A 13,480-nucleotide genomic window follows, 5' to 3' on the forward strand; every position below is an offset into this window, starting at 1 on the left:
TAGCTCATAGGTTGACCTTAAGCAAAATATATCCTTAAGAGAGTCTCAGTTGAGTTTAATACGTAGAGCTTTGAACCAACTTATCAAAAGAACCTACTCCTCCAAAAGTCAAAATATTTTTGAAAGAGATTGGTGAGAGAGGGTATTCAGAAGTTCTTCTGGTTCCCCTCCCCCTCTGCTCTCCTGATTTCTCAGAGATGCGTACCTAAACTATTTCATCCAGGCCCCTGTAACTGAATATCATGGATGTCTCTTTGACTATTTGCATTCTATTCAGCGAGGTAGAGAGCTCAATAAAAAAAAAAAAAAAAAAGAGAGAGAGAGATGCTTTTTATGCATGAATATACCCGAAGCAAACCCTCTAAGTTATAAGTGAAACAAAGGCCAAATAAACCAGAAAAAAACTGAATGTGTGATTTATTATATTTAAGATTGGTCTATAAGGCTTAAATATGTCTGTCATAATTAACAGTAAATGAATGCAACTTTACAAAATCAGTATTTTGATACAGTACAGGACTACATGTGGCAATTGTGCATTGGAAAATTAATATTTCCTCAATGCAAATATCAAATTTGCAGCACCATTTAGAAGCTTCCACTAAAAATGCAAGCTGCAGTATTTATTACAAGCTCTACTCAGAACACAAGACTACCTAAATCAAGCGTTAGAGAAAAACAGTGGAGTCATTCAGGCGTAACATGTCAGATTTGGTACAGGATTAAAATACTAACATTTTTTTTAATGTCCTGGTTTCAAATTAATAAATACAAAAACAATATAAAAATATACACCAGTTGATAAGACTGCACTGCAGGTGATCAGATAGTTAGATCTCACTCTCATATGTATGCAGGTATGTCTTTAGTGCCAGAATTTCTGGATAGCTGCGGCTTGTCTTTCGGAAGAAATCCAGACTGGTGAGCTGTTCGATGTCCCGCACCCGAGCGGTGTGCATCTTCATGAGTTCTTCTACCCATTGTGACTCGTCCTCCGAGCTCTGCAGTGGAAATAGAAGACAATCAGAGCCAGACTTTTCCAGAGCAGGTTCTCCAAACAGTCAATTTGCTGCGAGTCCACAAATGAGCCCTCCATCCTCCTGAACCCAGAACCGGTGTGTCTTGTTCCTTCCTGGCCTCCGCAGCCACTCTACCACATTCCTGCTGGGAATGTACCACAAATACATGCCCTTGGCTGTGAATGTTTTCAACAGCAATTAGCTGTACCAGATAAATGAGACATGTGGTGTGAAAGGGCATTTGACTCAATAGGTTTTCAGAACATAAAATTACAAAAACAAAAGGCCCTGGAGGATTCAGCAATGTGTTTCTTTCCCCGCTACTGTTAAACCACACAGGTGAGCACAGAGCAAGGGTAATCTGGAATGCTCTTCTGGCTCCTGAGGAAAGCAAAGAGCTGATGCCCCACGCACAAAATCTCACACGTGCTTTCTTAGTCTTTCAGAAGAGCCCACAATCGAGTACATACATGGTCTATCAAATGACAAGGAATTGATATTTTTAATAATGAGTTCAACTTAAAGCAGCTCAGTAGCTACATCTGGTGCATTAAAGTCCAAGAAACCAAGGTTGGAATTGTGGCTTTATGACTCCCTAAAGAGGAGACCTTGGCCAAACTACTTAACCTCTCTAGGCTTTCTTCATTGGTTCCCATGGTAAATAATGCTTACTTCATCAGCTTTTTTGGATAGTGGGAAGAAGAAGAAAAAGGAAGGCGGGGCGGGGGGGGGGGCAAAGATAAAGTAAGGAAACAGCATCATAGAAAAAAGGAAGGAAATCTCTTTCTGTCTTAGCAATTTGCCAATATGGCCTCCTTGGCACAAATTCCAATGACGGATGTTCAGATGTCCCACACCAAATAATTCATTCATATCTATGATGAAACTAAAAAGTAATTCAGGAGGAGTAGTACTTTGCACTTTATAAATATCTTCTTTCACTTTTGTGAGAAGTCAAGAGAAAGAATGAGATCTGAGAGCACTGAGAATTCTGGGGGATAAGCCTACCTTCATCAGTAGACCTGAGCAAATAATTTCATTCCCAAATGCCGCCCAGGATTGCAATAGCTCCCAAGAGCCATTCTACAAGTTGGAAGGGTGGCTGTGTGTCCCAAGGCTGAGCATGTTCAAAAATGCCCTCGCCCAACTCCTTCACCGCACGTGTTCTCAATGAATTCACCACCAAAGCCCAAGAACCTGCAATGGGTTTTCTCGGAAAGCTCCAACCCACACAGACCTGGACACAGGGCTCTAGCAGCTTTTGCCAGTGCTAAAAATGTACCACGAGGGTGTTGGTTCAGGAAGCTGAGGGCCTGGTCATCCCAGGCAAAATGAAGAAATAGGAAGAAATTGCTTTTCAGGCTGGGGAAGTAAGGATTTTAACCCTCCGTGCCCCACCCTCCTAACCCAAGCTAACCAAGTTCTCTACGATTCACAGGAAGAGACAAGCCTAAATATAACTCTGCCCACAACGGTACTGACCAATCCTCACTGTGACCATATAATTAACAAAGTAGGAGGTCTCCAAATGGATCAGGACCCCCTCAGAGTAAGTAGAGTAAGCATGAAGCTATATTTTGGGAGAATTTTCATATTCAACTCTTTATTTGATTTTTCAGTGGTCTAATTTCTCTTTTGTAAATGCAGTCACTCAAATGTACAAAGGGGTGGAAAGGTTTTTCCTAATTTAAATACTGGCCTGCTGCGATTATAAGGATTCAAAGAAGAAAAAAAATTGTCTTTTGCTATTTCTTTCCTTGGGAAGTAATTTGCCAATTTCACTTGAAGGGCATTTTCTTCTGGTTCTCACATGCAGAAATCTCACCTGCCACTAGTGGTTAGGAAATACTGGCCATACAACACAGGAAGAAAATATCTTCTGCCTGATGCAAGCTGGCAATCCACAGAAATATTTGCTAGGGGAGACTCTGGTGTGAAAGGCAAAACTAGGAAAATTCAAATTAAAGTTCATGTGCACCAAGGGAAAGGAAGGAAATGCTTTCAAAATAAATAATTAAGAAGATAAATGCGAACAAAAAGCCCACCCATCAACTTGCTTATTGTCTTTCTTGCTACAGACATTTACTCTTCACCTACCTTTTCTCCCTGACTTTCTCCTAAATAAGTTTGTGATTTCAACCCCCAGCAGTTGTAAGGTGACCTTCAAAGCAAGGACAGGCATCTGTGCAGGCAGAATAAGCACAAGACACAGGCTCGTCACGAACTCTACAAGAAATATCTTTAAGTTCTATGCAGAGTCCAGAGCCAGAAAGGATCGGAAGACCTGGGAGGATGTCTGTGGATTCCATTTGGCAGTTGTGCAATTTGGGGTGACTGAAGATGCCATTGAACTGAGCGTCCCATCACCAAATTCTCCTAATGACAGAGAGACCAGAACATATGCTCCCCAGGAATCTGTGTGTACCTTAAATGGCCCACTATCAGTCTGGAATGTCTTTGTAGTCTTCTGTCTTAAAAATGCATGGCAATTTACAATTTCACCCCATAATATATGGGGTGGTTTTTTGTTTGTTTGTTTTTTTTTTTGCAGAAATTTCCACCTCCCCATAAGCTTGTAGTAAAACTCAAGTCCAAAGACAGTATATCATGTTTTGCCAAGGCATTACATCACGCTGGTACACTGCTGGCTACACTTGTGGTTATGAGTAATCAAAATGGAGGACACTGAGCTAATAAATTGACAACCGCCTTTCACTTTCAGTTCCCCGGCTTCTCCACCTCCCATCAAATTACTGATAAGATCTTACCGATCCTTCAGTATTATACTGCTGCCTTCCACCCTCTTTTTGAAATTCCCAAGACCATAGCTTCACTTCCTGTTCTATGACCTTAATCAAATGAATCTTGCCAAAGCACTTTGAGCACCATGCTTGACCCATTCCAACTTCAATTTATCTCCCTAAAGCCTAAAATGTTGCTGTTATGTGTCAGCATTTTCCATAGCTATGTAATGCCTGTGCAACTGAAGTTTCTAAGGTCCCAAGGTTCTGCTACGGAAATCTGATAAACTTGAAAGAGGATGGGCTTTTGAAGTCAGAAGACTTGAATCTGAAGTTCTGCTCTCCTACTGACTGTCCAGGTAACATTGGATCATACTTTTCCTTTATTACCTAGAGCTTTCAAAACAGTGAACAAAATGGGAGTGGAGGGAAGACCATATATGCCTGCCTGGTAGAGTAAAGAGATGATTAGAAATAATTTATGAGGAGGAACGGCACAGTTCTTGGCTGGCAACTCAGACTCAGAAAATGGCGGCAGTGATTACCTCTGCCACTATGGCTACTATGGCTACTATTTTTATTTCAAGTTTGACTCCAAAAACTTTTCAAATCTTATGTCCCACCATTACCCTCATTTTCAATATTCTGGTCAAGCTTCATTAGCTTTCTTGGCCATATTTCAAATTTCCATTTTTTCCTGTATTGCTTACTTGGCTTTGGATATATCCACAGTTGCCATCTTTACCCACAGCTGAAGCCATAGTCCAATAGCTACCTTTCCCATGCAGCTGATAATCTGTGGTGAAGCTATTTTTTTAATTCAATTAGTCAACATATAGTACCTCATTAATTTTTGATGTGGTTTTCAATGATTCATTAGTTGTGTATAACACCCAGTGCTCATTCTTAGAGCTCTTTGCCTTTTGTAGCCGTTTCTGCCCCTGTTTTATTTGCTCTGGCCCACAACAGACCCCTAGAGTAGTAAGTATGTTTAGCAGACTGCTGCTTTACCCACCACGACTTACACAATTTAGGAACTGAGTAGGATTTGTGACTAAAACCCTCTTCCCTAGATTACATTCCTGCTCCTTGTAGTCTATAAAGCAAAATCATAGGGACTATTCTAAAATCAATCTTGGACTGCAGCTGTTCTGTCACATTAAAGAGATCTGGGGAAGAGATGTGATCGGTCCCCAAGTGTAGGCAGAATGAGCCCAGAGCCAGGAGCCCACAGCACGACTCCATCCCCTGCCAAGGTGTTCCTCAAGATGCCTTCCTGCCTCTGTGGACAAGTCATCTGTGCTATTTGAGAATGGGGTCAGAGTCACCTGTTACAACTGTTCTCATAACTAGCAGTAGGTAAAATATCTGATTTATAATGTCTTTATGCCTCTGTGTATGTATCTTTTAAAAAGTTCTTATTAGAGACACTTTCAAACATCCACAAAAGTAGAGACTAATATAAAGAACCCCTGTGAATTCTTACCTAGTTTCCACAAGTATCACAATGTTGTTCCTGTCATCTTACCTTTACAAAGTATGTCTCTTGCAAAAGCAAAGACATTTGGGTACTTTGATCAGTGGACAAAATCGAACACATAATTAGAGCCACAGGAAATAACACCCTCACACTCTTCCTCCCCACACCCTTACAGGGAAGGTGACAAAGCTATTCAAACACCAAGTCCCCAGGTGATAAGTCAGGTTTTGTTTGGATCCTTTCTTCGTTCTACTTGGTTACACTATATAGTCCAAAAGGCTCATAGTAAATGTGTAAGTTTCCCCGGTGGGAATCTACATTAAGAAACAAAGGTGACTTGTTTTTTAAAGGACTTGGTCTTTTGAACTCACATTGCAGCTCTCATCATTGTCAGGTCGGTGAGGGAGGATGAAGGAGGAGACGGAGAGGGGGCCGTCACACTTGTCGGCCGGCTGAGTGAAATCCAGGCAGCTGGTGATGATGCTGTAGTAGTGAGTGGGTATGGGAATAGAACTGCCCTCCACGTACCTGGAGGGAGAAGGAAAAATAAAATGACCACTGATGTAGTTTGTCGTAGTAGCTTTCTTTTTTAAATGGTGACCAATGAATATTGTCTAAGTCGTTAAAATTAACTCCCATTCAACAGAATCATTTTTCACTTCTAAGAACTAGCCTTCTTCTGTGTTTTGAACCTAATGCTTTTGCTGCCAGAATCCCCTCTTTCTGTAGACTTGGCAGAGTGAAAGTGATGGTCCAGGCAAAGAAAACAACACAAGCCAAGACTTAGAAGCTAGACAGGATGAACATATCAAGAGAGTAGAAATATGAGGCTGGAAGAGTCAATAAAAAGCCATAATTTGGGGTGCCTGGGAGCTCAATCTGTTAAACATCTGCCTCAAGGCATGATCCGAGGGTCCTGGGATCGAGCCCCACATTGGGCTCCACGCTCTGCCTCTCCTCCCAACTTGTGCGTTCTCTCACTACCTCTCTCTCTCTCTCTCAAATAAATAAATAAAATCTAAAAAAAAAAAAAGAGCCATAATTTGGTGACTTCTGAGGGCTAAGTTGTGGGATTTGGGCATTATGGTTTAAGGAGTAAGACCTCATCAAAGGTTTCTGTGCCAGGAAGAGTCATCACGAGATCCCATGTTTCAGGAAGATAGCTTGCACAAAATTGTGTAAAGTGGACCTGAGGGAGGAGATACTGGAGAAAGGGGAATAACAAGCCCTTTCAAACCACAATGAGATGCTGAACTTGGTACAGAGACCTCATTTACTCAAGGAAATACTAAGGACTGATGAGCTAGTGATGAACCAAGAAATTAAAAAAAAAAAATCTTTTCCAGTAAACTGAAGTACAGAAACTCACAATTCCTTACCTGGTTTTTATTAATTTCAATCATTTTCAAAATATATGATTGAAATATGATAACTTAATTTTGGCTAAAACCTGTTACAATGATTAGCAATAAAATAAATGTATAAATAAGATGAAATTTCTCTTATGGATGATGAGAAAAAGAGTAGGAGAACTGCTGTTTTATTAATTATATATATGAAAAAACAGCTTTTTATTCCTAAGTATCTGTAAAGCACAATTAAACCCTCCCATATTTTGTGCCACTCTCTGTTTCATGCATGTATAGAATTAAATGACTTCTAAAGAGGGGAGGCTGGGTGGCTCAGTTGGTTAAGCAGCGGACTCTTGATTTCCACTCAGGTCATATCTGAGGATCCTGGAACTGGGCCCCGTGGCGGGCTCCCTGCTCAGTGGAGAGTCTACAACCCCCCCTCCTTCTGCCTCTCTCCCTCCACTCATTCTCCATCTCTCACTTTCTCTCTCTCAAATAAATAAATAAAATCTTAAAAAAAAAAAAAAGACATACTGAACCAGAAAATCTAAGGGATTCCAAAAGCCCCCCCCCCACAAAAAAATAGAGATAAGGGAAAATGATCATCTTTCCACTGAAGAGTTGTTAAAGAATAAATGACAAATTAAAAAAAAATCTTTTGGTGCATTTCTCTCATGGAATGGAAAAGTCTATGTTTTCACCACAAAACTCCATTCCATTCCAACCACCATTACCATGTTTCATCAAAGGTCCAAAAGCACCAAAGAAGTCATAAGGAGATTCAAAGAGCAAAGGATTTCAGGGGTATCAGCTCTTCTTGAGTGTGTGAATATTTGAAAAAGAGCCCTAAGTGAGCTCTTAGAATTTAAAACACACCCTGAACAGAAATGACAAACTTACTGTTTGATTTTATCCTGTGTGTCATGTAAGCCATCGTAGTCATAGTCAAAAATTGGTCCACTTATCACATTAACTCCATTTCTTTCTGAAGCATATTTCTTCACCAATACCCTTTGGAAATAATTCCAAATTCCTGTGGGGGGAAAAATTCTGTAATTTATGAACAAAAACTCCTTGCTGTGGTTGAATTCTCTTTAGGATGCATTCTACAAGCCAAAGGTCACAAGCCAAGAGACAGTAGAGCTGTTGCGATTCTTGAAAAGAATTCTCCTTGAAGTATCAGCTGTGTGTGGGTCATTTATGAGCCAGCAAAGGGAAAGGTATGGAGACATTGGTAGGGGAGTTTAGCTCACCTAGCCCAGTGAGTCAGGGAAGGGTTTCTCACTGAAATTGCTCCTGAGTTCTGAAGGATAAGTGGGTGTTTTTTAGGCAAAGTGGTGGAAACACACCAGGCAAGGGAACCGTGTGTACAAAAGAGGAAGTACAGTGTTTGTGAGAAACTGAAAAAAAGGCCTTCATCTACCTTTTCTTCCTTCCTTCCTTCTACAAGCTTATTTCCAAGTTTGTGTCTCTAGCCCTTCAAAGGAGCTCCAGATGTGTGATTCAAGCATGCATTTCATGGTCCTCTTGAATACCTAATAATCATGGCTAGCAAAAATTTATCAGAAGAGAATTCTTGGTCTTCATTCCCAATCCTGCTTGAACTTCTGGCATCTCCATCAGTTAATTTCACTCACTCACTCACGTGATCAGGTCCAAATCCTAGGAGTCATTGTCAAGTGGCTCCTTTCACATACACGTGAACAAGCCCTTCCAGGTTTACCTCTGTAATACTTTCCCATCATCCAAACCTGACCACCTCTCACCATCTTCACAGCATCCAACCCATCTCAGCTACTACCTTCTTAGCAAAGAACTACCGCAGAAGACAGCTTCCCAGTTAGAAACCCTTACTTTTGCACATCCCATTACGTAACAGCCATTGGGATTATTTTGCACTGTAATCAGATTGTTTCACGTTCTTCCCAACTTCCTGTTCTAACATTCCAGGTGGTATCTTACTGTAATTAGAATAAAGTCCCAACTTTCCACTGTGGCCCCTGCCTGTCTGCATAACTTTACTTCCTACTTCTTTCCCCCTCGGGTACATGGCTTTCGTCCTGCCTTCCTCTTCGCCGAACTTGCTTCAGACTAAGCTTTTGCATTTGCTCTTCCCTTTGCTGGGAAACCTCCCTGATCTGTGCACGTCTGCTTTGTCCTCCTTCTTCATTTCTCATGTTCAACATCACCCCTGGGAAGGACTTCCCTGCTCATCTTAGCTCCAGCTTATAGTATGGTCAGTCGGACAGATGGAAGGAAGCAGAGTGGGGGAAAAGGAAAAGTGAAAGAAGGGAATGACAAGAGAACAGGAAAGGCACGTAATGAGCTGGTTCTAAGATGTTAGGTATAACTTAACTGCACTCTGCTCTACATGGGGATGGGGATGGCGAGGTTCCAACGATTATCACTTCTTATCTCCCCTTATTAAAAAGCACTTGGCTATTTTTCTCATGGTGCTTCTACTGTTCTTTATACCTCCTGATACTCTACTCTGAATGAGAAAGACAGAGCAGCCCCCCAGAGCCCAAATGCCCCAGATATTTGTAAGCGAGAAAGGAGGCCAGGGGGAGAGTATTTCAAATGTTAAGCAGAAAAACTGGAAAGGCAGAGAGGGAAAGAAGTAACAATGAGAACAGTCAAAAGACCAAACCCACAGACATGTGGCATGTGAAAAAACCATTCCCCTAGGGAAGAACAGGGAGCCCTCTGTGAAAGGCCTCTTGCCATGCCAGCCTCAGGGTGGTACTGTGTGTTTCCTTTATTACACTTGGTCAAAAGAGCATCAGCAAAGAATAAAGAAATCCTGGAAACCCTGATTTGTGGAAATTAAATGAAGATGCATTCCATGTAATATGATGGCAAATGTATCTATGTGGATTTCTGAAACATTTCTCAGTGGGGCCTAAGAAAAAACCCAGGAAATCTCCTTTTAAAAGCTTACTTTAATTTTCACTCATAAGCCATGGATTCTAAACCCTTGAATAAACCTTCACTTACTAGCTAGGACATCAAATAAACATTTTTTTTTCTCTAAATGATGTTGGCCATTTCGCTGATGTCAAATTGGTGGAGATTGGTACTTTTGATGGCACTCTACCGTCACATGTTTGGATTCTGAAACTTTATTTCAGCCCCAAGGGTCCTGTAACACAGTCAGTGCTTCTTTGCCAAGTGGAAGCTGGTAGAGGTGCTTCCCTTTCCTATATTTTCTATAAGCATATAAGTCTCTTCACGGAAAGGGAGGTAAATGTTATTCCAGAATGTTTTCTCTATCTCTGAATACATGGATGGATGGATGGATGGATGGATGGATGGGCAATTGAGTGGATTCTTTGTAATCAGAAATAGGAAATGGATTATTCTGGCCATTGGACAATTAAGTCATAAACCCATATAAGCCATAGAGATCATGCAATCAAATCTCATAATTTTATAAATGAGAAGTTAAATGACATTTTTATGATTATATAGCTAAGTGGTCTACTCGGGGGACTAGAACTTGGCTTTGGGGGCAGGGCTTGCTATGCCATTCATAGCATCACTATCATCCACCATCATGTCATATATAAAGAAATTACAAGTGTTCAATGAAACTAGAATAATTTTCAAAGCTCTTTCTGGATTTCACAGTCAACAGTCAGAATACATCATCACCATCAACCCTAAAAGAGAGAAGTGCTAGTAGCTTTTAACAGTCAGTAAATAAATGTAGGTGTTGCTAAATGCCAAGTGGCCTCCATAACAGTTGATTAAGCTTCTGTCTTTAGCTCAGGTTATGATCTCAGGGTCCTGAGATTGAGCCCTGCATCTGCCCCCCCCCCCGGCTCAGTGGGGAGTCTGCTTCTCCCTCTCCCTCTGCCCCTCCCCCCCGACTCCTGCTCTCCCTCTCTCACTCTCAAATAAATAAACAAAATCTTAAAAAAAAAGAAAGTTTTTAAAAAAATAGAAAATATAAACACATGAAAGATACTATTATTATAAAAATTAATATAGAGGTAGAAAATGTAAGCAGTAAATTTAGAAATATTTCTTTTCATAAGTAGTAGTTTACTAGGTAAATATCAGACTTACGTTTGAAAGCAGGGTACATCGGAACCATATTGGTTACCAGGAATGCATCATATTTAGCTTCTGGTGAAGAGCTCAGATCTAAACATTAGGCAAACAAACAGTGTCCATCATTTACCAAAATCTACATCAATAAAAAATCAATTTTCTAAAATGGTCCAAACAGCATGAAGTAAATGGCGAATGGATCTACTCCTTTATTTCTACTCATTCCCTACTTGACACAGCATTCCCTGCTTCCCCTCCGACCCAATCTCTTTTCTTCACCAAGAGCTCTCTCCCCAAAATTTTTACAATGTTTCTTCTTCCTACAGAGTTTTGGGTCAACTAAGTATTATGTAAAAGAATTCCTTGATTTCACTAGTCTAATTTGGACTTAAAAATGTCATCAAGCTACTGAGAAATAATAAAAACACTTCCCATATTCTTAAGCGACCACCTGTATAGAATTTAAAACATTAAAGTCTTAATGATAAACTATTTCACTTTCAGGTTCCCACTTAATGATGTGAATGAAGGCTCATTATTATTTCTTTCCCTCTCTGCTTTTCCAGTTTTTCTGCTTAACATTTGAACTACTCTCCCACTGGCCTCCTTTCTCTCTTACAAATATCTGGGGCATTTGGGCTCTGGGGGGCTGCTCTGTCTTTCTCATTCAGAGTAGAGTATCAGGAGGTATAAATAAATCACATATAAATAAATATATATATACAATGTATATTCCCTTGTACTTCAAAATGCTCCTAGAGAACAGGATTTGTGAAAGGTGGTCTCTCTTCTGACTGATTTTTGGAAAGATCCCACAGAAGTTCACCTCTTCAATCTCTTCAGTGTTTCTCCAGAAAAAAACATGAAGACCACTGAAATCTTAACAGTCCAAATTCCAGAAAATAACATCCCTCAAGAATGGTCAGATCCTGATGTTCTATAACTTACAAGGAGGGAAGAGGAATCCATAGGACATCTGTTTATCATTTTTGTAGGCCAAACAGCTTTGACTGAAACTCGGAGACACGCGGACATCAGGCTGAACGCAGCTGGTCAGGTACTCAGGGACGCCCGAGACCTCTGCCTGCATGGTGAGTCAGAGGTAGTTAGGAATGTCATCACAAAGACTTTGCTGAAGCAATGGGGAACTACAGAAGCCAGGCTGAACCAAAACCCCTCTAGCTTTCCCTAGAGCTCATACTCTGATATCCTGACTCCAAAACAAAAGCCTCAGTTTCAAATACAGTAAGCCAGGAATTTTCAAACTCCTGTATTATTTAGTGACAGAACTCTTTTATCAAAATCCTAAGTAAAACAACAATATAAAAAGCAGAAATTGCACGGTTGAAAAAAATGGGTAGGATTCCACTGAAGATAGCTTAAAAAATAAAAATAATAATATAGACATATCATCTATACAAAGAGATACTGAACATACAGCTGTACCAGGAGCACAAATGAACAGGAAGCTGGGTGTGCAGCACCGGAAGTATTCACTTTCTAATCAAAAATCAAAAACATGCCTCAACTGCCAAATACATTTTTTTTATTCCAGATATAAATTTACCTATCTCATCTTCACCAAAACTGAGACGCCCAACATCTTTATTAAATTAAATCTTTATTAAATATTTTAAATCTTTATTAGTTAATCTTATTAATCTTTAATTAAATTAAATCTTTATTAAAAAAGAAGAGGTTGGCAGTCAAGGACGCCATGCAGGGGTGAGGCCAGGGGTATATGGGAACTCTGTGTCCCGATGCAATTTTGCCGTGAGCTTAAAACTGCTATAAAAAATAAATAAATAAATAAATAAAGGCTATTAAAACAAACAGCCAAATCTGGGTGTCTTCAGTAACTACTGGGCAACAGCAAGCAGAGTTAAAGCAATGACAAGCATTAGAATCCTCCCTTCGATGTGTCGATAATTGAACATATTCCCGTGAAGTTGTTAGAACATTGAATAGAGCCTAATGCAAAATATCTTGCAATAGATTCGTTGTCAGATTTCTTTCATCAAAAAAAATTAAAATCTTTTCCAAGACAGATTTCTGTTAAGCAAGCAATCATTACGTGAGTGCAAGGCACGTAATCGCAAGACGAATATAAAACCCAACTTTTTCAATGACCTGTTTGGAAATAGTGTATGATGTCCAGAGTGGCATTAGGAATATTTCACTATAACCACTTTCAAAGTCAGTGTGATATAAGATATCATATCTCGTCCGATAAAGCACTGCGGGCCGACCGTAGAGGAGGTGTCTCTCTAAGAAAAAGAAAATAGACTGTGTTAAACACACATTAAACTTTACAACAAATGTGAAAGAAATATTGGTTGCTTACTTATTAATAGTGTGGTTCCTTCTTCTTAATTTAATCAAGTTAGTTTTCCTAACACTTTGTGGTTTATCTGACCACCTAAGCATGGGTCAAAGCTCACTGTTACCAAAAGTATTATGTAAATGCCATATTTGTGTTGAATGCTTTTTTTTTTAGTTGTAAAGAATTTTAATCTGTAGAGGAAGGAAACATGATAGTAAATATTACAATGATTCAGCTCAATGCAAAGTCAATAGGATTATTACAGAATTCATTCATTTGACCCCTGAAAAGGCTCATCAAATTAACCAATGATTTAATTAAGAGGAAGGCACTCTTTGATCATTATTTGCAAACTGCAACTCAAATGATGCATTATTTCAGCATAAACGGTGAGTAGTAATGAGCATTTAAAGTAAGCAGCTTTGTCACATGGAGGAGAACTCTTTAGGTAAGAACTTAAAGGAACATGTATAGATAAATTAAGTGGGCATTCAGGAGGGTCCTTTAAA

General features: G+C 39.8%; 1 protein-coding gene across 5 annotated transcripts in view; it reads right to left on the reverse strand.

Annotated features, from left to right (window-relative positions):
• Positions 1-389: 389 nt before the first annotated feature.
• ENPP2 (ectonucleotide pyrophosphatase/phosphodiesterase 2) overlaps positions 390-13,480 on the reverse strand; it is a 106,885-nt gene continuing 93,794 nt past the window's right edge. For all 5 annotated transcript variants that reach the window (XM_059395084.1, XM_059395082.1, XM_059395083.1 and 2 more), the window contains 6 exons: positions 12,779-12,915; positions 11,597-11,732; positions 10,664-10,741; positions 7,493-7,625; positions 5,612-5,768; positions 390-1,001 (listed from right to left, as the gene is read on the reverse strand). In XM_059395084.1, the coding sequence (XP_059251067.1) occupies positions 831-1,001; positions 5,612-5,768; positions 7,493-7,625; positions 10,664-10,741; positions 11,597-11,732; positions 12,779-12,915 (812 nt within the window). In that variant the 3' untranslated portion in view covers positions 390-830. The remainder of the gene's footprint in view (positions 1,002-5,611; positions 5,769-7,492; positions 7,626-10,663; positions 10,742-11,596; positions 11,733-12,778; positions 12,916-13,480) is intronic.

This window comes from Mustela nigripes, chromosome 3 (genome assembly GCF_022355385.1).
Source record: "Mustela nigripes isolate SB6536 chromosome 3, MUSNIG.SB6536, whole genome shotgun sequence".
Classification (NCBI taxonomy): Eukaryota; Metazoa; Chordata; class Mammalia; order Carnivora; family Mustelidae; genus Mustela; species Mustela nigripes.